Source organism: Scyliorhinus torazame, chromosome 29 (genome assembly GCF_047496885.1).
Source record: "Scyliorhinus torazame isolate Kashiwa2021f chromosome 29, sScyTor2.1, whole genome shotgun sequence".
NCBI classification, from domain to species: Eukaryota; Metazoa; Chordata; class Chondrichthyes; order Carcharhiniformes; family Scyliorhinidae; genus Scyliorhinus; species Scyliorhinus torazame.
Window position 1 is genome coordinate 8743191 of NC_092735.1, and position 24634 is coordinate 8767824.

A 24634-nucleotide genomic window follows, 5' to 3' on the forward strand; every position below is an offset into this window, starting at 1 on the left:
GGAGATGGCAGCCAAGAGGGCAACACTGCTACAGTAACTTATATGACCTTGGAACAAATAAAAGGAAAATAAACCACCAGAAATTTGCAAAGGACAGGAAATACTTTGTAGTAAGTAGATGCCATGATGGCACAGTGGTTAGCATTGCTGCCTCACAGCGCCAGGAGCCCGGCTTCGATTCCGGTCTTGGATGACTGTGTGGAGTTTGCATTTTCTCCCGTGCCTGTGTACGTTTCCACCAAGTGTTCCAGTTTCCTCCCAAATCCCAACTATACATGACCCTGGTGAGACCACATTTGGAGTATTGTGTGCAGTTCTGGTCACCTCATTATAGGAAGGATGTGGAAGCATTGGAAAGGGTGCAAAGGAGATTTTCCAGGATGCTGCCTGGTTTGCAAGATAGGTCTTATGAGGAAAGGTTGAGGGAGCTAGGGCTTTTCTCTTTGGAGCGGAGGAGGATGAGAGGTGACTTAATAGAAGTTTATAAGATAATGAAGAGGATAGATAGAGTGGACGTTCAGAGACTATTTCCTCGGGTGGATGTAGCTGTTACAAGGGGGCATAACTATAAGATTCAGGGTGTGAGATATAGGAGGGATGTCCGAGGTAGGTTCTTTACTCAGAGAGTGGTTAGGGTGTGGAATGGACTGCCTGCTGTGATAGTGGAGTCGGACACTTTAGGAACTTTAAAGCAGTTATGGGATAGGCACATGGAGCACACCAGAATGACAGGGAGTGGGATAGCTTGATCTTGGTTTCGGGCAATGCTCGGCACAACATCGAGGGCCGAAGGGTCTGTTCTGTGTTGTACTGTTCTATGTTCTATGTGCAGGTTAAGTGGGATTAGGGGTTACAGGGATAGGACGGGAGTGGGCCTCAGTAGAGTGCTCTTTCAGAGAGTCGTTGCAGACTCGATGGGCTGAATGGCCTCCTTCTGCACTTCTCCTTTGGGCATGATCCAACACCCAATCTGACCCTGAAAAGCAGCTCACCAAGCCGCAGTGTGGCTGTTGAAAGCCAGGAGATCCAGCTCCCGGGATCTACCTGGCTCGCCACGCCTCGCGATATCCAACGCGATCTCGTAAAATGCCGACAATGGGCGGGTTCACTTTTGGGCAAATCTGCATATTAGCGCAAGAGACAGCTAGTTTCACTCTAATGTGCAGATTCCCAAGGTACCTGAGGCTTTGGGAATCAATCCCTTTGCCTCAGAGACTTCGGGCGAGCACCGTTCAGCACTGGTCCCCACAAATGGGTCTCCCAGGGGGTCGGAGGCCCACAACTGCATACCCTTTAGGCTGGGTGGTGCCCTGGCTCTGCTGATGCCACCTGGACACCCTGGCAGTGCCAACCTGGGTGCCAGCCTGGCATGGCCAAGGTGGAACTGCCTGTTGGCATTGGTTGGGCATGTCTGCGATTGATGCCGGGGTTACCCGTTGTGGATGTTTTTTTTGGGGGGGAGGGCAGGGACCCTCCCATAGTGCATTTGAACTGGGGGAGGTCGGGGGGCAGTTTGGGGGTCCTCGGAGATCAGGATGCCATTTTCGCTACACTGGGAGTTCCGGCTAGTGGAGCTCGTACTGTACAAAATGGGGCTATGTGCAGCCTCGGCCGCGTTCTCCGTCCAGGCCCCTTAATCAACATGAGTCACGTTGTTCCCTTTTGGGAGAATCGCGCCCTATGGATTGAAGTACCAAATCGATGACACGTTACGAAATATTGCCTATGACATTACTACATATAATGACCTGGACTTGGGTATAAACAACATAATTTAAAGCTTTGCAGATGAGACACAACAGTAAATATTAACGGCAACAGGCTTCAGGAGGGTAGACTTACAGCAAATTGAATTAACGCAGAGAAACTGGAAGTGATGAATTTTGGAAAAATACAGAGAGCCAGCATTAATTAAATGGTACAATGTGAAATGAGGTGCAGAAACTGGGAGTTCATGGAGGGGGCATGGGTAGGGTGCTCTTTCCGAGAGTCGACGCAGTCTCAATGGGCTGAATGGCTTCCTTCTGCACCGTAGGGATTCTATGATAGGATAGAAAAGGTTATTCCAAATCTTTATTAGTCGCTGGTTAGGCCAGTAAGCCGGACCACTCTTTCAGAGGGATGCAAAGGCCTTCGAAAGGATGCAGGAGACATTTACCTAAATGATGCCAGGGATGAGAGACTCCCGCTTAGAGAAACTGGTAAGTTCTTAGAGAAGTTTATGGGGAGACTTAACAGAGGAAGCCAAAATAATGAGGGGTTTTGATAGAGTAATGAAGAGAAACTTCCATTAGCATACATGTTGGCAATTTTTCTTTTTTATTCATTCGTGGGATGTGGACATTATTGGCTAGGCCAGCATTAGAGAATACAGATTTAAGATCATTGGCAAAAGTAAGGTGAGGAGGATTGTTTTTACACAGTGAGCTGTTATGATCTGGAATGCACTGCCTGAAAGCAATCAACATTAGTGAGAATTTATTTAGTAAGAAATTCTATGCATCAACACCTGACTGCAATACTGATAAGGGTGAAATGGACTCTGCTCTTACTATTCCTTAGCAGCAAATCCAGTTTGTTAATGCTCCTTCGACAGAATTTCACAATGGGACATTTCGCACACGAGTAATTTCTGACTTGAGCCACAGATCAGGAGGGTGTGGCATTGTATTAATGAGAGGGCACATTACTCCAGATAAAAGAAGTAGATCAGAAGACTTCACCTACACAGATTCTCTCACAATCTCGAAGTTAAGCTAAAGCCAGCTTTATAAAAAGGCTGAGAGAAAGTTGCCTGCTTTATCCTCTCAGCTGGGAATCATGTATAACCTGGTTTGAAGAAAAATGCAATTTTAAGGTGAAGTAAACAATGAATAGTGGGCAGGAGGGAGCAGTGAATTTGGCGCGAGGCAAAAAGTCGTAAAATCACTTTGCAACTCTCCAATGGTGGATTGCGGCTCTTGCCGCTGGAAAGTGACGCAAATGTCATTTGCATCTCATGAATGCTCATTAAAACAGCTGCCCTCCAGAATCCTGTCAAATCTTGCAGCAGGCCAGTGGGAAATTTCATTGGCATCAAACCAATTACTAATGAGTGGTGTGCACAACGCGGGCCCTCGGTGCACCGGAGATTTTGGGGTGAGTTCCACAACATTCTGCGATTGTGCTGCCAGGGCAGACTGGCTCCTGCCCTCCGTCTCCGTGCTGCTGGCCTCATGAACCCCCCCTCCACTCCTTCCCTCCCCGCCTCACCACATTGGATCAGTAATATCGGGTTAAGGAGTACTGGAGTCACCTCCCCTCCCCCGGTACCACACACCAGTATCTATCTACACAGCTCTGTGCTGTGCGACTCGTGGAGCCACTGCAACAAAGATCCGAATGTTGGTGTGGCCGGGCAAAGACAAGGGAAGGCAATGTGGAGGGTGGTCGAGGGCTCACGATGGCAGGCAGAGGGGCAGGGAGGCAGATGAAGAAGTTGAACAACGGAAGGAAGAGGGATGACCGAGGGGAGAGAGGCGCACAAACAAGGGGGTCAAAGAGATACCACATTGCTTACTATGGGGGGATGCACGAAGACTCCAGTTGCAAGTGAGACATTTGGGCCTTGCGAGTGATGGGGTGGGGGGGGGGGGGTGGTTTGGGGGAGGGAGGTTGTTGAGTCAAGGACCAACCTTCAGCTTGAGGCACCTATTCTTTTTGCCCCAGGGTTGCTGACATCCTGCGTGGTCTGGCAAAGATGGATGGGCTGGACTGGTATTTAAATATGGCACCGCAACCTTCGAGCCTGCTAGTTGACGACGGGTGGGCGAATCAGCTTCCGGCCCAGCAGGTAACTCAGAGAGGAACGTGCTTGAGCAGAAAGAATGAGGTTCCAAGCAGGTGATCCTGAAATTCTGGTTGGTGGGACAGCTGGCGCCTGCCACCGGACCCACCTGCCACTGCACTTAGTCTCAAAAAGGAAGAATTCTGTCCTGTGAGCCCATTGGCATGGCAGACGTGGCCATCAATAAAATAAGATGCTGACTGATCCTTATAGACAGGATGTGTGATGCAGTGCGCCAGTGAAGGAGTTAACTCTGATTTGCTTTCCATTTCATCAGTGCTCTGATTCAGCACTCCCTCTTCACAGCACAAGGCGATTGGGAAAGGTGCGTCCTTTCTGTGGTTAACATTGAGCCCCACTGAGAACGACCAGGCACCTCAGCCCCCAGCAATATGCTGGAATGAAAATGTGACCATTGAACGGAACAGCAAGCAGTCTTCAATAAAGGAGAATGTTGGCTATCTGAGTGAAATGCAACATTGTGGTTCTCAAGGGCTGTTCCGCATGGTTTGAATACAACTTGCAGAATATCGATTGATTGAAGTCTAATTCACTGACGGACAAGTCTGAATGTAAGTTAGATTCCACTGCTAGGGCTCCAATTGTGATTATTAAACTGAAATATATATAGTTTTATTCAGCAAAGATCCACTTTGGGTTTTTATTTACAATTTAAATTGGGTTTTTTTGTAAAAAAACATAGTTTGAATTTCATAGGCACCGTGTATATGTGTGTATATATATATATATGCATGTGTGTATCATTCTGTATGTTTCAATGTATATATACATTATATGTATATACATATGCATGTATATGTGTATACTATGCTGTATGTTTCAGTGTATATATTCTCTAAGTGCATATGTAAGAATATGTTTGTGTGCTGGCTAAATCCATCTTTGTGGATGTATCTATGTGGATGTGCGAGGTTTAAACTGTAGCTATCTATTTGTGTGTGGCTATAATGGCAAAACATGCGTTTGTGGAACTGGATTTGGAGAGGGATCTGGAAACAAATTCAGCTGAATAATTAATAGAGAAAATAGATTAAGAATACATGTCTAGAACCAGTAGAGGTGCCTAGTTATAAAAAATGTACAGGTATGTGAAAGCACTGACAGCACAGAGACAGCCAATGTAATGTTACCCAATAATTAGATCAAGATCAGTAGCTGAATGTAAATCACATTAACAGATGGAGATAAAATTGTGGTGAGGTGGAAAAATAAAACGAGGGATTGAAAAGTAAATTTGCTCTTATTTAATTGAACACGTCAATATTTCTCACTGCAACTTCCACATTTAAGATTGCTGGTAGGGGCATCTAGTGTTATACGTGTGACGGGGAAGCGGAAGTGAGTTGTTGGAGTCCGGGTGTTCCGGGGGAGACTTGTTCTTCAGGATGGTGAGATTGCCACTCACCTGAATCGCTGGACGAGTGTTTGTCTGGAGGCTGACAGCTCACCCTGACCAGCTACCGGCACACAACCCTGTTTAGAAGTTCTCCGTTAGCCAACATGGTCAACTCATCGCTGGGTGCAGGACACGATGGTCTAACACGTCCTGGGTTAACTGTCCTCTGTCTGGCATGGTAGCACAGTGGGGGCGGCACGGTAGCACAGTGGTTAGCACTGTTGCTTCACAGCTCCAGGTCCCCAGGTTCGATTCCCGGCTTGGGTCACTGTCTGGGCGGAGTCTGCCGTTCTCCCCGTGTCTGCGTGAATTTCCCCCGGGTGCTCCGGATCCTCCCACAGTCCAAAGATGTGCAGGTTAGGTGAATTGGCCATGGTGAATTGCCCTTGGTGTCCAAAAAGGTTGGGTGGGGTTACGGGGATAGGGTGGAGGTGTGGGCTTAAGTAGGGTGCTCTTTCCAAGGGCTGGTGCAGACTTGGTAAACTGAATGGCCTCCTTCTTTGTAAATTCTATGAACAAAGAACAAAGAAAAGTACAGCACAGGAACAGGCCCTTCGGCCCTCCAAGCCCTTGCCGACCCTGCTGCCCGACTAAACTACAATCTTCTACACTTCCTGGGTCCGTATCCCTCTATTCCCATCCTATTCATGTATTTGTCAAGATGCCACTTAAATGTCACTATCGTCCCTGCTTCCACCACCTCCTCCGGTAGCGAGTTCCAGGCACCCACTACCCTCAGTGTAAAAAACTTGCCTCGTACATCTCCTCTAAACCTTGCCCCTCGCACCTTAAACCTATGCCCCCTAGTAATTGACCCCTCTACCCTGGGGAAAAGCCTCTGACTATCCACTCTGACTATGCCCCTCATAATTTTGTAGACCTCTATCAGGTCGCCCCTCAACCTCCGTCCTTCCAGTGAGAACAAACCGAGTTTATTCAACTGCTCCTCATAACTAATACCCTCCATACCAGGCAACATCCTGGTAAATCTCTTCTGCACCCTCTCATCCTTCACATCCTTCTGGTAGTGTGGCGACCAGAATTGAACACTATACTCCAAGTGTGGTATAGATGCTTCAGGAGGGATAGAGAGGGAGGTAAAAGGGGTGGAGGAGTTGGATTACTGGTCAGAGATGGTATCACAGCTGTGATTAAGGAGGGCACGATGGAGGATTCGAGCACTGAGGCAATATGGGTAGAGCTAAGAAATAGGAAGGGTACAGTAACATTGTTGGGACTTTACTACAGGCCTCCCAAAAGCGAGCGTGAAGTAGAGGTACAAATATGTAGACAGATTACAGAAAAATGTAGGAGCAATAGAGTGGTCGTGATGGGAGATTTTAACTTCCCCAACATTGAATGGGACTCATGTAGAGTTGGAGGCGTAGATGGAGCAGAATTTGTAAGGAGCATCCAGGAGAGTTTTTAGAGCAGTATGTAAATAGTCCAACTCGGGAAGGGGCCATACTGGACCTGGTATTGGGGAATGATCCCGGTCAGGTGGTGGAAGCTTCAGTCGGTGATTACTTTGGGAATAGCGATCACAATTCCGTAAGTTTTAGAATACTCATGGACAAAGACGAGAGTGGTCCTAAAGGAAGAGTGCTAAATTGGGGAAAGGCCAAGTATAACAAAACTCGGCAGGAGCTAGGGAATGTGGATTGGGAGCAGCTGTTTAAGCGTAAATCCACATTTGAAATGTGGGAGTCTTTTAAGGAAAGGTTGATTAGAGTGCAGGACAGACATGTCCCTGTGAAAATGAGGGATAGAAATGGCAAGATTAGGGAACCATGGATGACGGGTGGAATTGTGAGACTAGCTAAGATGAAAAAGGAAGCATACATAAGATCTAGGCGACTTCAAACTGATGAAGCTTTGGAGGAATATCGGGAAAGTAGGACAAATCTCAAACGCGCACTAAAGAGGGCTAAAAGGGGTCATGAAATATCTTTGGCTAACAGGGTTAAGGAAAATCCCAAAGCCTTTTATGCGTATATAAGGAGCAAGAGGGTAACTAGAGAAAGGATTGGCCCACTCAAAGACAAAAGAGGGAATTTATGCATGCAGTCAGAGGAAGTGGGTGAGATTCTTAATGAGTACTTTGCATCGGTATTCACCAAGGAGAGGGACATGACGGATGTTGAGACTAGGGATGGATGTTTAAATACTCTAGGTCAAGTCGGCATAAGGAAGGGGGAAGTTTTGGGTATTCTAAAAGGCATTAAGGTGGACAAGTCCCCAGGCCTGGATGGGATCTATCCCAGATTTCTGAGGGAAGCGAGGGACGAAATAGCTGGGCCTTAACAGATATCTTTGCAGCATCCTTGAGCACGGGTGAGGTCCCGGAGGACTGGAGAATTGCTAATGTTGTCCCTTTGTTTAAGAAGGGTAGCAGGGATAATCCAGGGAATTATAGACCTGTGAGCTTGACGTCAGTGGTAGGCAAACTGTTGGAGAAGATACTGAGGGATAGGATCTATTCACATTTGGAAGTAAATAGACTTATCAGTGATAGGCAGCATGGTTTTGTGCAGGGAAGGTCATGACTTACAAACCTAATAGAATTCTTTGAGGAAGTGACAAAGTTAATTGATGAGGGAAGGGCTGTCGATGTCATATACATGGACTTCAGTAAGGCATTTGATAAAGTTTCCCTTGGCAGGTTGATGGAAAAAGTGAAGTCGTATGGGGTTCAGGGTGTACTAGCTAGATGGATAAAGAACTGGCTGGGCAACAGGGGACAGAGAGTAGTGGTGGAAGGGAGTGATTCAAAATGGAGAAAGGTGACTAGTGGTGTTCCACAGGGATCCGTGCTCGGACCACTGTTGTTTGTGATATACATAAATGATCTGGACGAAGGTATAGGTGGTCTGATTAGCAAGTTTGCAGATGATACTAAGATTGGTGGAGTTGCAGATAGCGAGGAGGACTGTCAGAGAATACAGCAAAATATAAATAGATTGGAGAGTTGGGCAGAGAAATGGCAGATGGAATTCAATCCAGGCAAATGCGAGGTGATGCATTTTGGAAGATCTAATTCAAGAGCGGACTATACGGCCAATGGAAGAGTCCTGGGGAAAATTGATGTACAGAAAGATCTGGGAGTTCAGGTCCAATGTACCCTGAAGGTGGCAACGCAGGTCGATAGAGTGGTCAAGAAGGCATACAGCATGCTTGACTTCATCGGACAGGGTATTGAGTACAAGAGTCGGCAGGTCATGTTACAGTTGTCTAGGACTTTGGTTGGGCCACATTTGGAATACTGCGTGCAGTTCTGGTCGCCACATTACCAGAGGGATGTGGATGCTTTAGAGAGGGTGCAGAGGAGGTTCACCAGGATGTTGCCTGGTATGGAGGGTGCTAGCTATGAAGAAAGGTTGAGTAGATTAGGATTGTTTTCGTTGGAAAGACGGAGGTTGAGGGGGGACCTGATTGAGGTCTCCAAAATTATGAGAGGTATGGACAGGGTGGATAGCAACAAGCTTTTTCCAAGAGTGGGGGTGTCAATTACAAGGGGTCACGATTTCAAGGTGAGAGGGGGAAAGTTTAAGGGAGATGTGCGTGGAAAGTTTTTTAAGCAGAGGGTGGTGGGTGCCTGGAAGGCTTTGCCAGCGGAGGTGGTAGAGGCGGGCACGATAGCGTCATTCAAGATGCATCTAGACAGATATATGAACGGGCGGGGAACAGAGGGAAGTAGATCCTTGGAAAATAGGCGACAGGTTTAGATAAAGGATCTGGATCGGCGCAGGCTGGGAGGGCCGAAGGGCCTGTTCCTGTGCTGTAATTTTCTTTGTTCTTTGTTCTTTGATCTAAATCCTGCTGTATCCTCCGACAGTCCTCATCGCTATCCGCAATTCCACCAACCTTTGTGTCGTCTGCAAACTTACTAATCAGACCAGTTACATTTTCCTCCAAATCATTTATATATACTACGAACAGCAAAGGTCCCAGCACTGATCCCTGCGGTGCGAGTCACAGCCCTCCAATTAGAAAAGCATCCTTCCATTGCTACTCTCTGCCTTCGATGACCTAGCCAGTTGTGCATCCACCTTGCCAGCTCACCCCTGATCCCATATGATTCTATGACAGTGAGGTGTTACACTTACTTAATAATGAAACATTTAGTAGCTATTCTCTTTGGCTTTAAAAATTAATCTCCGTTGATTGGTTCATTGTTATTTGTAATTTCTGCTGGTTTCATTATTATAAATTGTTTTGCAGATTAACAGTATTAAAATGGGGAAGGGGCAGGAATGAGAGGAAAATTGTCTGGCACAACAGTAAGTCAGGAAAGGTATTCGCAAATCAAAGGGTTTCTTTATCAGACCAACTAACAATTTAATTTGTTGCCGTTTAAAAGCTCACTGCAGACTTTACGTACATTGTGCTTTTGCATCAGCTGCCTGATACAGAATGTCGTAAAATAGTTCTTGACAAATACACAGAGCCTTAACATTTCTTTTAAGATTAATGATAAGAGCACAACATAAGAACTAGGAGCCGGAATCGGCAATTCAGCCCCTCGAGCCAATCAATGCGATCATAGCTTATCTCCTCTCAGCCTCAACCAGGCTGTGAGGCCGGAGGGGCTGTAGTACCAGCGGAGCTCTGGGACCAGTAGTGCTGTATGACCAGCAGGGGCTGTGGGACCAGCAGGGGCTGTGAGGCCGGCGGGGCTGTGGGACCAGCAGGGCTGTGGGACCAGCAGGGGCTGTGGGACCAGCAGTGCTGTATGACCAGCAGGGGCTGTGAGACCAGCAGGGGCTGTGGGACCAGCAGAAACTGTGGGACCAGCAGGGGCTGTGGGACCAGCAGGGGCTGTGAGGCCGGCGGGGCTGTGAGACCAGCAGGGACTGTGGGACCAGCGGGCTGTGGGATCAGCAGGGGCTGTGAGGCCAGCAAGGCTGTGGGACCAGCAGGTGCTGTGGGGCCAGCAGGGGCTGTGGGACCAGCAGGGGCTGTGGGACCAGCAGGGGCTGTGAGGCCGGCGGGGCTGTGGGACCAGCAGGCGCTGTGGGAGCATCAGGGGCTGTGAGACCAGCAGGGGCTGTGCGGCCAGCGGGGCTGTGGGACCAGCAGAGGCTGTTGGACCAGCAGGGGCTGTGCGGCCAGCGGGGCTGTAGGACCAGCAGAGGCTGTGGGACCAGCAGGGACTGTGGGACCAGCGGGGCTGTGGGATCAGCAGGGGCTGTGAGGCCAGCAAGGCTGTGGGACCAGCAGGTGCTGTGGGGCCAGCAGGGGCTGTGGGACCAGCAGGGGCTGTGGGACCAGCAGGGGCTGTGGGACTGCAGGGGCTGTGGGACCAGCAGGCACTGTGGCACCAGCAGGGGCTGTGGGACCAGCAGGGGCTGTGGGACCAGCAGGGGTTTTGGGACTGCAGGGGCTGTGGGTCCAGCAGGAGCTGTGGGACCAGCAGTGGCTGTGGGACCAGCAGGGGCTGTGGGACTGCAGGCGCTGTGGGACCAGCAGGCACTGTGGCACCAGCAGGGGCTGTGGGACCAGCAGGGGCTGTGGGACCAGCAGGGGTTTTGGGACTGCAGGGGCTGTGGGTCCAGCAGGAGCTGTGGCACCAGCAGGGGCTGTGGGACCAGCAGGGGCTGTGGGACCAGCAGGGGTTTTGGGACTGCAGGGGCTGTGGGTCCAGCAGGTGCTGTGGGGCCAGCAGGGGCTGTGGGACCAGCAGGGGCTGTGGGACCAGCAGGGGCTGTGAGGCCGGCGGGGCTGTGGGACCAGCAGGCGCTGTGGGACCAGCAGGTGCTGTGGGACCAGCAGGGGCTGTGGGACCAGCAGGGCTGTTGGACCAGCAGGGGCTGTGAGGCCAGCGGGGCTGTGGGACCAGCAGGCGCTGTGGGACCAGCAGTGGCTGTGGGACTAGCAGAGTCTGTAGGACCAGCAGAGGTGTAGGACCAGCGGGGCTGTAGGACCAGCAGGGGCTGTGGGACCAGCAGGAGCTGTGGGACCAGCAGTGGCTGTGGGACCAGCAGGGGCTGTGGGACTGCAGGGGCTGTGGGACCAGCAGGCACTGTGGCACCAGCAGGGGATGTGGGACCAGCAGGGGCTGTGGGACCAGCAGGGGTTTTGGGACTGCAGGGGCTGTGGGTCCAGCAGGGGCTGCGGGACTAGCAGAGGTTGTGGGACCAGCAGGCGTTGTGAGACCAGCAGGGGTTGTGGGACCAGCAGGTGCTGTGGGACCAGCAGGGGCTGTGAGGCCAGCGGTGCTGTTGGACCAGCAGGTCTGTGGGACCAGCAGGGGCTGTGAGGCCAGCGGTGCTGTTGGACCAGCAGGGCTGTGGGACCGGCGGGGCTGCGGGACCAGCAGGGCTGTTGGACCAGCAGGGGCTCTGGGTCCAGCAGGAGCTGTGAGGCTGCTGGGGCTGTGGGAACAGCAGGGGCTGTGGGGCCAGAAGGGGCTGTGGGACCAGCAGGGTCTGTGGGACCAGCAGGGGCTGTGGGACCAGCAGGGGTTGTGGGACCAGCAGGGGTTGTGGGACCAGCAGGGGTTGTGGGACCAGCAGGCACTGAGGGACCAGCAGGGGCTGTGAGACCAGCGGGGCTGTTGGACCAGCAGGGCTGTGGGACCAGCGGGGCTGCAGGAACGGCGGGGCTGCGGGACCAGCAGGGGCTGTGAGGCCGGTGGGGCTATGGGACCAGCAGGAGCTGTGGGGCCAGCATGGGCTGTAGGACCAGCAGTGCTGTTTGACCAGCAAGGGCTGTGGGGCCAGAAGGGGCTGTGGGACCAGCAGGGTCTGTGGGACAAGAAGGGGCTGTGGGACCAGCAGAGACTGTGGGACCAGTAGGGCCTGTGGGACCAGCAGGGCCTGTGGGACCAGCAGGGGTTGTGGGACCAGCAGGAGTTGTGGGACCAGCACGGGCTGTGGGACCAGCAGGGGCTGTGGGACCAGCAGGCGCTGTGGGCCCAGCAGGGGCTGTGGGACTGCAGGGGCTGTGGGACCAGCAGGGGCTGTGGGACCAGCAGAGGCTGTGGGACCAGCAGGCACTGTGGCACCAGCAGTGTCTGTGGGACCAGCAGGGGCTGTGGGACCAGCAGGGGCTGTGGGACCAGCAGGCACTGTGGCACCAGCAGTGTCTGTGGGACCAGCAGGGGCTGTGGGACCAGCAGGGGCTGTGGGACCAGCAGGGCTTTTGGGACTGCAGGGGCTGTGGGTCCAGCAGGGGCTGTGGGACCAGCAGGGGCTGTGGGACCAGCAGAGGCTGTGGGACCAGCAGGGGCTGTGGGACCAGCAGAGGCTGTGGGACCAGCAGGCACTGTGGCACCAGCAGTGTCTGTGGGACCAGCAGGGGCTGTGGGACCAGCAGGGGCTGTGGGACCAGCAGGGCTTTTGGGACTGCAGGGGCTGTGGGTCCAGCAGGGGCTGTGGGACCAGCAGGGGCTGTGGGACCAGCAGAGGCTGTGGGACCAGCAGGGGCTGTGGGACCAGCAGGGGTTGTGGGACCAGCAGGGGCTGTGGGACCAGCAGGGGCTGTGGGACCAGCAGGCGTGTGGGACCAGCAGGGGCTGTGAGGCCAGTGGGGCCGTGGGACCGGCGGGGCTGTGGGACCGGCGGGGCTGTGGGACCAGCAGGGGCTGTATGATCAGCAGGGCTGAGGGACCAGCAGGGGCTGTGGGACCAGCAGTGCTGTATGACCAGCAGGGGCTGTGGGAGCAGCAGGGGCTGTGGGACCAGCAGGGGCTGTACCAGCAGGCGCTGTGGGACCAGCAGTGGCTTTGGGACCAGCAGAGTCTGTGGGACCAGCAGAGGTGTGGGACCAGCGGGGCTGTGGGACCAGCAGGGGCTGTGGGACCAGCGGGGCTGTGGGACCAACAGGGGCTGTAGGACCAGCAGGGGCTGTGGGACCAGCAGGTTCTGTGGGACCAGCGGGGCTGTGGGACCAGCAGGGTCTGTGGGACCAGCAGGGGCTGTGGGACAAGCAGGGACTGTAGGACCGGCAAAGGCTGTATGACCAGCAGGGGCTGTGGGACCAGCAGGGTCTGTGGGACCAGCAGGGACTGTGTGACCAGCTGGTCTCCTTTCGACACAGAAGGAGGCGAGTGTTCAGTCCATCGTGACTGTGTTGTGACTTTCTAAGTCACTGGTGTTCAAGCCTTTCGAGTTTAAAATCCTGTGGAAGTAATAAATGCGGATGTCATGATATGCAGACATGCAGATGATATACAGACAGGCACAGACATGCAGCGTGGGGGTGGGGGGGTGAGTTCTTCTTGGATTACGATTCCACAGGCAATGTCTGGTTTCCAGCAATTCGCCACACTGGCTGTGCTCTCTGAGCCAGCCTGGGCATTGCGTTTCAGAGAAGGCTGTTTGACTGGGGGAGGCACCACGGCTGAGCCTAATCTCATCCTCACACGCACAACCCTTTCCAGCTGGGAATTTCCCCCCACCGTCTCTCTAGTTTTAGGAGGAAGAGAGGTATCCCCACTTGGACTCAACTAACTGAACATGGATTGGGAATGAATGCTCGGCATTAGCTGAATATCTCACATGAAAGAGTGAATCTATTCACTGAACCATTGAAGGTCATTTTGTAATTAGCAAACTGGAAAGATATCACAGGTTGAGCCCCATGTTTATTTTAATTTCATTGTTCAATGTCTTTTTTTTGCAGAATTTCGTCAACGTCCTTCTTGTTGAAGCCTCCCACCAGATAACCAGCTGTCCAACATGGCAGACGACTGGGAAATCTCCGAAAATCCTGATTTTCTGCCTGCGAGCATCATAGTTCCAGTCATCTTTTCGCTCATCTTCCTTCTTGGAATTGTAGGGAATGGGCTAGTGCTGGCAGTGTTGCTGAGGAATGGGCGGATGAGTTACAATACAACCAATCTCTTTATCTTAAACCTAAGCATAGCCGATCTGTTCTTCATTATCTTCTGTGTCCCCTTTCAAGCGACCATCTACACCCTGGACGGGTGGCTCTTTGGCACATTCATTTGCAAAGTGGTCCACTTTGTCATCTACCTCACCATGTATGCTAGTAGCTTCACGTTGGCTTCTGTGTCTGTCGACAGGTGAGTCCACACCCCATGTTGTCCGTGTCATGTGTTTTATAATTTTTGGGAAGTCAGCTGTCCGCATCAAGTGTTCCTGGAACTCCCGCCCCCAGTGGATGCTTGGCCATTTATTAGAGGCAACCGCATCCCTTCCCGAAGGGGGCATGAGTGAAGCAGACTAGTTTTCATGACAATTGTTTCGCTGACTCAATCATAGAATGCCTACAGTGCAGAAGGAGGCCATTCGGCCCATTGAATCTGCACCGAGCCTCCGAAAGGGCACTGAACCCCGCCTGCTAGCCTCCATGGCTGGATTCTCCGCCCCGCTGCATTTCCGCTTCACCCCGGCGGCGGGAGTCTCCGTCACGCCGGCTGGTCAGTGGGGTTTCCCATTGTGGGGCAGCCCCACGCCGTCGGGAAACCCCCGGGCTGCCAGCAAAACGGAGACTCCCGCCGGCGGAGAATCCAGCCCATATCTTTAGACATTAAAGGACAATGTTAACACGGCCAATCCGCCTACCCTGCACATCTTTGGACTGTGGGAGGAAACCGGAGCACCCGGAGGAAACCCACACACACACGGGGAGAACGTGCAAACTCCACATGGACAGTGACCCAAGGCCGGAATCGAACCCGGGTCCCTGGTGCTGTGAGGCAGCAGTGCTAACCACTAATTCCAGATTTTAAAAAATTGAATTCAAATTTCACCACCTGCTGCAGTCCCTGGTGCACTAATCTGGGTCCCTGGATTGCTAGTCCAGTGACAATACCACTGCCTCTCCACGATGCTGAGAGTGTTCTGTGTTTCAAATTGTGCAACTGGGGAGACAGAACAGTCACCAATAAATCCAATGAAGCGTTCACGAGGCACTTCCTCGGGAAAGAATGGTTGGAAGGATGCGGTTAGAAGTTAGAGTAGAGTAATTGAGGTCAATAGCCAGAGATGTTTTTACAGGTAGCGGGATAAACACACGAGAGAGAAGCTGGAGTAGAAAGAGAGAAGGGAATCAAGGGGTTTGGGTGAATCAGGCGGGAAGGTGGAGTTAAATGGCTTAATCCTCTTCTCGTTTCATTCCCCGACCTCTCGGAATTCTTCTTTCCCGCCGGCAGCGCACCCCTGCCCCAAGGCGTGGGGGGGGGGGCTTCAATGGGAAATCCCATTGATAAGCGGCAGGAGTATTTAATCCCGCTGACAGCGACTGGCGCCCCGCCGAGCAGCTCGAGGCCGTGGGGCGGGAGAGGACGGAGAATTCAGCCTCTTATGGAGAGTGACAGCAGGCTGGAGTATGAGGATTTGTTTGGAGCAAGTGGCCGTGTGGGTTCGCTGTGACTCTGTCCCGGGTGGGGGGTGGCGAGTGTCCAGGCACCAGGAGAAGGAATAAGATAAGCAGACATCAGCTCCAGCCGCATTGAAGAATCTTCCCCATCGGAGGCACAGGGCAGTGAGCCCTGAAGGAGAGAAACACTTTGTCAAAAAGAGGGAAAAATACATCGCTCCTTGTGGTAATACCAGGTATTGCAGTACCGGAGAGGTGGATGCCCATTGGCCAGACCTAGGAGTCTACCATTGGCCAACGTACGTAGCTCCGCCCTGAGAGGCGGGGTATAAGAACCCATGCCGTCCCAGCAGCCTTCACTTTCTGTATCGAAGCTGCTGGGAACAGTTCTAGCTGATTAAAGCCGATTAGTCTGACTCTCCTTGTCTCGAGAGTAATTCATTGTGTATCACTCCTTAGACTCTGGAGCGAGGCTGATATCCAGGTTTGGTTTCATATAATCATAGTGCACAGACAGAGGCAATTCAGCCCACCATGCCCTGTGCAGACATTAGCACACAGTGTACAATGGTTAATAAGCTTACCTGTGGTGGAGGCTCTCTTGTGTTCTGTCACCTGTCCCAGATACCTTTAGAAGCAGAAACTGCCACTGGCCCAGAAAGTGGTATTGACATCACTTTATTTGTCCCTTGCTGGTAGTTTCAAGCTACAGCTGTGTGGCGCCATCGATAACACACGAGGCGAGACGTAGAGAACTCAATCGAGGCTTTATTGAGCAGACTTGTTCCCCAGCAGCTCAGTTACAGAATGCGGCTGCTGGGAGAACCTGGTTTCTTATACCCCGCCTATCTGGGTGGAGCCCAGTAGGCGGCAGATCCAATCAGCACCCAGTATCTGTCCACCAATAGCCCCTCGGCATCATGGTGTACCGTATTACCCCTAATACATACCACCACATTCACCCCTTGTTAAAAAGGAACCTGGTGGGCTGGTGGGTGGTATGGTGGTAGGGGTTTACAGGGTAGGTATTGTGCCTTAACCATTAACTATGTACAACCATGCCGCTTTTACTGGGCCACAGAATTATTTACATTACTTAAACCGATTCGATGAGCCGAGATGGTGCTCTGGTCGCCCTTTCCGATCGTCTCAGCCCGGGTGGTGGTGGTGCAGGCTTGGGTCTGGTCGACTCTGGGAGCATCGGGCTGTCCATCCCTGTTTCCTTACTCCTGGGCGGGCCTGGGAGGAGAACCGATCCCCCCGGGAAGGGGGTGGCTGTGGGGTGCACCGGCGGGAGTGAGGGGGTGGTGATTGGTGTTGGGGGGGTGTGGGGAGCTCCGGCGGGCGGCAGGTCCCGCAGGGAGACCGTGTCCTGTCGGCCGTCGGGCTACGCCACGTAGGCGTACTGCGGGTTTGCGTGGAGGAGGTGTACCTTTTCCACCAGCGGGTCTGATTTGTGCGCCCGCACATGTTTCCGGAGCAGGATGGGTCCGGGGCTGCCAGCCAGGTCGGAAGTGACGTTCCAGAAGCGGACTTCCTAAGGAAGACAAGGAGGCGCTCGTGCGGCGTTTGGTTAGTGGTGGTACACAGCAGGGACTGGATAGAGTGAAGGGCATCCGGGAGGACTTCCTGCCAGCGGGAAGTCGGGAGACTCCTAGACCATAGGGCCAGTAGGACGGTCTTCCAGACCGTGCCATTCTCCCTCTCCACCTGCCCGTTCCCCCGGGGGTTGTAGCTGGTCGTCCTGCTCGAGGCTATGCCCTTGCTGAGCAGGAATTGACGCAGTTCGTCGCTCATAAAGGAGGACCCCCTATCGCTGTGGATGTAGGCGGGGAAACCGAACAGAGTAAAGATGCTGCAGAGGGCTTTAATGACCGTGGCCGCGGTCATGTCGGGGCAGGGGATGGCGAAGGGGAAATGGGAGTATTTGTCAATGACGTTAAGAAAGTACGTGTTGCGATCGGTGGAGGGGAGGGGGCCTTTGAAATCCAAACTGAGGCGTTCAAAGGGACGGGAAGCCTTTATCAGGTGTGCTCTATCTGGCCTGAAAAAATGCGGTTTGTATTCTGCGCAGATTTGGCAGTTCCTGGTGACTGTTCTGACCTCCTCGACGGAGTACGGGAGGTTGCGGGCCTTTATGAAGTGATAGAAACGAGTGACTCCCGGGTGGCAGAGGTCCTCGTGGAGGGCTTGGAGACGGTCCACTTGTGCGTTGGTACATGTGCCGCGGGATAGGGCATCGGACGACTCGTTCAGCTTCCCCGGACGGTACAAGATCTCATAATTGTAGGTGGAGAGTTCGATCCTCCACCGCAAGATCTTGTCGTTTTTGATCTTGCCCCGCTGTGCATTATCGAACATGAAGGCCACCGACCATTGGTCAGTGAGGAGAGTGAATCTCCTACCGGCCAGGTAATGCCTCCAATGTCGCACAGCTTCTACTATGGCTTGGGCTTCCTTTTCCACTGAGGAGTGGCGGATTTCTGAGGCGTGGAGGGTCCGGGAGAAAAAGGCCACGGGTCTGCCCGCTTGGTTGAGCGTGGCCGCCAGAGCTACGTCAGATGCGTCGCTCTCGACTTGGAAGGGGAGGGACTCGTCGATGGCGCGCATCGTGGCCTTTGCAATATCCGCTTTGATGCGGCTGAAGGCCTGGCAAGCCTCTGTCGACAGGGGAAAGGTAGTGGACTGGATTAGTGGGCGGGCCTTGTCTGCGTATTGGGGAACCCACTGGGCGTAATAAGAAAAGAAGCCCAGGCAGCGTTTCAGGGCTTTGGCACAGTGGGGGAGAGGGAACTCCATGAGGGGGCGCATACGTTCAGGATCGGGGCCTATCACTCCATTACGCACTACGTAGCCCAAGATGGCGAGACGGTCGGTGCTAAACACGCATTTTTCCTCGTTGTATTATAGAATTATAGAATTATTATTATTATTATAGAATTATAGAATTTATAGTGCAGAAGGAGGCCATTCGGCCCATCGAGTCTGCACCGGCTCTTGGAAAGAGCACCCTACCCAAGGTCAGCACCTCCACCCTATCCCCATGACCCAGTAACCCCACCCAACACTAAGGGCAATTTTGGACACTAAGGGCAATTTATCATGGCCAATCCACCTAACCTACACATCTTTGGACTGTGGGAGGAAACCGGAGCACCCGGAGGAAACCCACGCACACACGGGGAGAACGTGCAGACAGTGACCCAAGCCGGAATCGAACCTGGGACCCTGGCGCTGTGAAGCAATTGTGCTATCCACAATGCTACCGTGCTGCCCTCGTAGGTGAGGTTGAGGGCGTTAGCGGTTTGGAGGAATTTGCGGAGGTTGGCGTCGTGGTCCTGCTGGTCGTGGCCGCAGATGGTGACGTTGTCGAGATACGGGAACGTGGCCCGTAAACCGTGCTGGTCAACCATTTGGTCCATCTCCCGTTGGAAGACCGAGACTCCGTTCGTGACGCCGAATGGAACCCTTAAAAAGTGGTATAGCCGCCCGTCTGCCTCGAAGGCTGTGTACTTGCGGTCACCGGGGCGAATGGGGAGCTGGTGGTAGGTGGACTTAAGGTCCACGGTGGAGAAAACCTTGTACTGTGCAATCCAATTGACCATGTCGGATATGCGGGGGAGAGGGTACGCGTCTAGTTGTGTGTACCTGTTGATGGTCTGACTGTAGTCTACGACCATCCTCTGCTTCTCCCCGGTCTTCACAACTACCACCTGGGATCTCCAGGGACTATTGCTGGCCTGGATGATGCCTTCCTTCAGCAGCCGCTAGACTTCGGACCGGATAAACGTCCAGTCCTGGGTGCTGTATCGTCTGCTCCTAGTGGCGACGGGCTTGCAATCCGGGGTGAGGTTCGCAAACAAGGACGGCGGTTCAACCTTGAGGGTCGCGAGGCCGCAGATAGTCAGTGGGGGTATAGGGCCGCCAAATTTGAATGTTAAGCTCTGGAGGTTGCATTGGAAATCCAACCCCAGGAGGGTGGGAGCGCAGAGGTGGGGGAGGACATACAGCCGGTAATTTTTGAACTCTCTCCCCTGCACCGTTAGGTTTGCGATGCAGAACCCTTGGAAGGTCTAATGCAGGTAGGGAATATACAGTGAATGGTAGAACCCTCAAGAGTATTGAAAGTCAAAGAGATCTAGGAGTACAGGTCCACAGGTCATTGAAAGGGGCAACACAGGTGGAGAAGGTAGTCAAGAAGGCATACGGCATGCTTGCCTTCATTGGCCGGGGCATTGAGTATAAGAATTGGCAAGTCATGTTGCAGCTGTATAGAACCTTAGTTAGGCCACACTTGGAGTATAGTGTTCAATTCTGGTCGCCACACTACCAGAAGGATGTGGAGGCTTTAGAGAGGGTGCAGAAGAGATTTACCAGAATGTTGCCTGGTTTGGAGGGCATTAGCTATGAGGAGCGATTGAATAAACTCGGTTTGTTCTCACTGGAACGAAGGAGGTTGAGGGGCGACCTGATAGAGGTCTACAAAATTATGAGGGGCATAGACCGAGTGGATAGTCAGAGGCTTTTCCCCAGGGTAGAGGGGTAAATTACTAGGGGGCATAGGTTTAAGGTGCGAGGGGCAAGGTTTAGAGTAGATGTACGAGGCAAGTTTTTTACGCAGAGGGTAGTGGGTGCCTGGAACTCGCTACCGGAGGAGGTGGTGGAAGCAGGGACGATAGTGACATTTAAGGGGCATCTTGACAAATACATGAATAGGATGGGAATAGAGGGATACGGACCCCGGAAGTGTAGAAGATTTTAGTTTAGTCGGGCAGCATGGTCGGCACGGGCTTGGAGGGCCGAAGGGCCTGTTCCTGTGCTGTACATTTCTTTGTTCTTTGTTCTTTGTTGTTCTTGTTCAACGGAGTGGGCCCCGCCGGCAGGAAAACTTTTTGGGTGCTTGGACGAATTACAAGGGAACAGCGTCTTACCGTGTCCGGATGAATAAAACTCTCCGTGCTCCCCGAGTCGATCAAACACGGCGTCTCGTGCCCGTTCACCAGCACCTTCGTCGTTGTTGTCTGGAGCGTCCGGGGCCGCGACTGGTCCAGGGTCACCGATGCCAATCGTGGTTGCTGCATCTGGTCATTGTCTTCAGGCAGCGTGGAGCCGTCCATGCTGGGGTCCTTGCCTGTCAGCCAAGATGGCGGCGTCCATGGATCACACGCGGTCGGGGGTGGACAAAATGGCCGCTCCCATGGATCGAACACGGTCAGGGGTGGACAAAATGGCCGCTCCCATGGATCGCACGCGGTCGGGGGTGGACAAAATGGCCGCTCCCATGGATCGCACACGGTCGGGGGTGGACAAAATGGCCGCTCCCATGGATCGCACGCGGCCCGCGGGTAACAAGATGGCGGCGCCCATCCCCCCCTCGTGGCGTCCGGGGTCCAAAATGGCGGCGCCTGTTGGCCGCACATGGGTCGCTGGGGGGGGGGGGGGTGAGTCCGTGGTTCCGTTTCTTCCCTGGAGATAGCGGTGACCCCCCCGGGACTGGCACACCGCTGCGTAGTGCCCCTTTTTGCCGCAGCTTTTACAGGTCGGCGAGCGGGCCGGGCAGCGCTGCCGGGGGTGTTTCGGCTGCCCGCAAAAATAGCAGCGGGCCCCCCCGGGTGGTCTGCGGTTCTGGCCGCGCAAGCTTGCGGAGGAGTGGGGGGTGGCGGGGGGACGATCGCGGCGGGGGTCCACGGAGCCCAAGGGGCTGTAGTGCGGTCAGGGGCGTAGGCGCGGGTGTTTTGGGAGGCCACGTCGAGGGAGGCCGCAAGGGCCCGTACCTCTGTGAGTCCGAGAGAGTCTTTTTCTCAAAGTCGCTGGCGAATTTGAGATGATGCCAAACATGCTACATAAGCTCCATGTGCTCATTCGCCGTTACAGCTGGGCAGTTGCAGCTTCTTCCCAGGATCAGTAGAGCATTGTAGAATTCGTCTAGCGATTCCCCGGGAATTTGTCGTCTCGTCGCGAGCTGATAGCGTGCATAGACCTGGTTGACGGGCCGAATGTCGGTCTCTCTCAGCAAGGTGATCGCCGCTGGGAAATCTTCCGCGTCCTCGATGAGTGAGTAGATTTCGGGACTCACCCTGGAATGTAGGACCTGCATCTTCTGGTCTTCTGTTGGTCTGCCGGGGGCCGTTCGGAGGTACCCCTCAAAGCACGCCAGCCAGTGTTTAAACGCTGCTTAGGGGCCGATTCGCAGGCACTCCGGGGCGATCCGGAGCTCCATGTTCCTTTTTAAGTCTGCTCAATAAATTGTGGCACCATCGATAACACACGAGGCGAGACGTAGAGAACTTAATCGAGGCTTATTGAGCAGACTTGTTCCCCAGCAGCTCAGTTCCCGTAACAGCCTCCCCGAGCAGGCGCCGGAATGTGGTGACTAGGGGCTTTTCACAGTAACTTCATTTGAAGCCTACTTGTGACAATAAGCGATTTTCATTTCATTTTCAGTTACAGAATGCGGCTGCTGGGAGAACCTGGGTTCCTATACCCCGCCTTTCTGGGTGGAGCCCAGTAGACGGCAGATCCAATCAGGACCCAGTATCTGTCCACCAATAGCCCCTCGGCATCATGGTGTACCGTATTACCCCTAATACATACCACCACAAGCTGAGTGATGTGAATTGTGGCAATTTAACTTTTGATGATTCTCAAATGAGTGGCTTAAAACAGAGAGAGATTTACTCAATCTTCCATTCAGTGATCATTTTTGGAGTTGAACAGTAAATGCAGAGCTTATTCGTCAGTGTGACTGGAGAATGGGGCACTGCCTATGATTCTAGATTATTTACCCAACAGGGGTGGCAAGGCGGCACAGTGGTTAGCACTGCTACCTCACAGCGCCAGGGACCCGGGTTCAATTCCGGCCTTGAGTCACTAACTGTGTGGAGTTTGCTCGTTCTCCCCGTGTGGGTTTCCTCCGGGTGCTCCGGTTTCCTCCCACAGTCCGCCTTGACACTCTGCCCCCTCGACACTCTGTCCCTCGACACTCTGTCCCCTCGACATTCTGCCCCCTCGACTCTCTGTCCCTCGACACTCTGTCCCTCGACACTCTGTCCCTCGACACTCTGCCCCCTCGACACTCTTCCCCCTCGACACTCTGTCCCTCGACACTCTGTCCCTCGACACTCTGTCCCTCGACACTCTGCCCCCTCGACACTCTGTCCCTCGACACTCTGTCCCTCGACACTCTGCCCCCTCGACACTCTGTCCCTCGACACTCTGTCCCTCGACACTCTGTCCCTCGACACTCTGTCCCTCGACACTCTGCCCCCTCGACACTCTGCCCCCTCGACACTCTGTCCCTCGACACTCTGTCCCTCGACACTCTGTCCCTCGACACTCTGCCCCGTCGACACTCTGCTCTGGATAGAGCGAGTAGAAGAAAAGTCACTAAACAATTTGCTGTAAGCTCAATTTGAAATCTTCCTGTGCGTATTAATATCAAGCTTATTAGTTACTAAAACAGCCAGAAATACTGAGGCTACAAGAGCGGTCAGGGACTGGGAATCGTACGGCGAGTAACTCTACTCCTGACTCCCCAAAGCTTGTCCACCATCTCCAAGGCACAAGTCAGGAGTGTGATGGAATACTCTCCACTTGCCTGGATGAGCGCAGCTCCAACAACACTCAAGAAGCTCAACACCATCCAGGACAAAGCAGCCCCGCTTGATTGGCACCCCATCCACAAACATTCACTCCCTTCACCACCGACGCACAGTGGCAGCCGTGTGTACCATCTACAAGATGCACTGCAGCAACTCACCAAGGTTCCCCAGACAACACCTTCCAAACCCACGACCACCACCATCTAGAAGGACAAGAGCAGCAGATACCTGGGAACCCCACCACCTGGAGGTTCCCCTCCACGTCACTCACCTCCCCCCCCCCCCGACTTGGAAATATATCGGCCGTTCCTTCACTGTCACTGGGGCAGAATCCTGGAACACCCTCCCTAACAGCACAGTGGGTGTACCTACACCTCAGGGACTGCAGCGGTTCGAGAAGGCAGTTTGCTGTTCCTAACCGTCAATCAAAGTGTCTGTCCACTAAGAACCCGGGCGAATGGGGGAATAATTTGCGTCTTGAGTTGGGAAGGAATTAATTTCCCCGACAGGAAATTAAATTAGAAAAGAACAGAGAATGAAACAGACAAAATTATACAGAATCCATAGTCAGCTCGGTGAAGGGAAATGGGTCTGTAAACAGGAGGCATCGATTCACCACACACACCCTCACACAAACCCTCACACACACCCTCACACAAACCCTCACACACACCCTCACACACACCCTCACACACACCCTCACACACACCCTCACAAACACACTCACACACACCCTCACACACACACCCTCACACTCACACACACACCCTCACACACACCCTCACACACACACCCTCACACACACACACCCTCACACACACACACCCTCACACACACACCCTCACACTCACACACACCCTCACACAAACCCTCACACACACCCTCACACAAACCCTCACACACACACCCTCACACACACACACCCTCACACACACACACCCTCACACACACACCCTCACACACACACACCCTCACACACACACACCCTCACACAAACCCTCACACACACCCTCACACAAACCCTCACACACACACCCTCACACACACCCTCACACACACCCTCACACAAACCCTCACACACACCCTCACACAAACCCTCACACACACACTCACACACACTCACACACACACACCCTCACAAACACACTCACACACACTCACACACACACCCTCACAAACACACTCACACACACCCTCACACACACACCCTCACACTCACACACACCCTCACACACACACCCTCACACTCACACACCCTCACAAACACACTCACACACACTCACACACACTCACACACACACACCCTCACAAACACACTCACACACACCCTCACACACACACACTCACACACACACACCCTCACAAACACACTCACACACACTCACACACACACCCTCACAAACACACTCACACACACCCTCACACTCACACCCTCAAACACACCCTCACACACACACCCTCACCCACATCCTCACACACACACCCTCACACACACACCCTCAC

General features: G+C 53.3%; 1 protein-coding gene and 1 long non-coding RNA gene across 3 annotated transcripts in view; one reads left to right on the forward strand and one right to left on the reverse strand.

The window, feature by feature from the left end:
* Nucleotides 1-24634, reverse strand: part of LOC140403725 (uncharacterized) — a 163805-nt gene that overhangs the window by 75488 nt on the left and 63683 nt on the right. The gene's annotated exons all lie outside the window — the stretch shown is intronic.
* LOC140403840 (galanin receptor 2b-like) overlaps nt 4132-24634 on the forward strand; it is a 61168-nt gene continuing 40665 nt past the window's right edge. The window contains exons 1-2 of the mRNA XM_072492023.1: nt 4132-4398; nt 13869-14271. Of these exons, the coding sequence (XP_072348124.1) occupies nt 13925-14271 (347 nt within the window). The 5' untranslated portion in view covers nt 4132-4398; nt 13869-13924. The remainder of the gene's footprint in view (nt 4399-13868; nt 14272-24634) is intronic.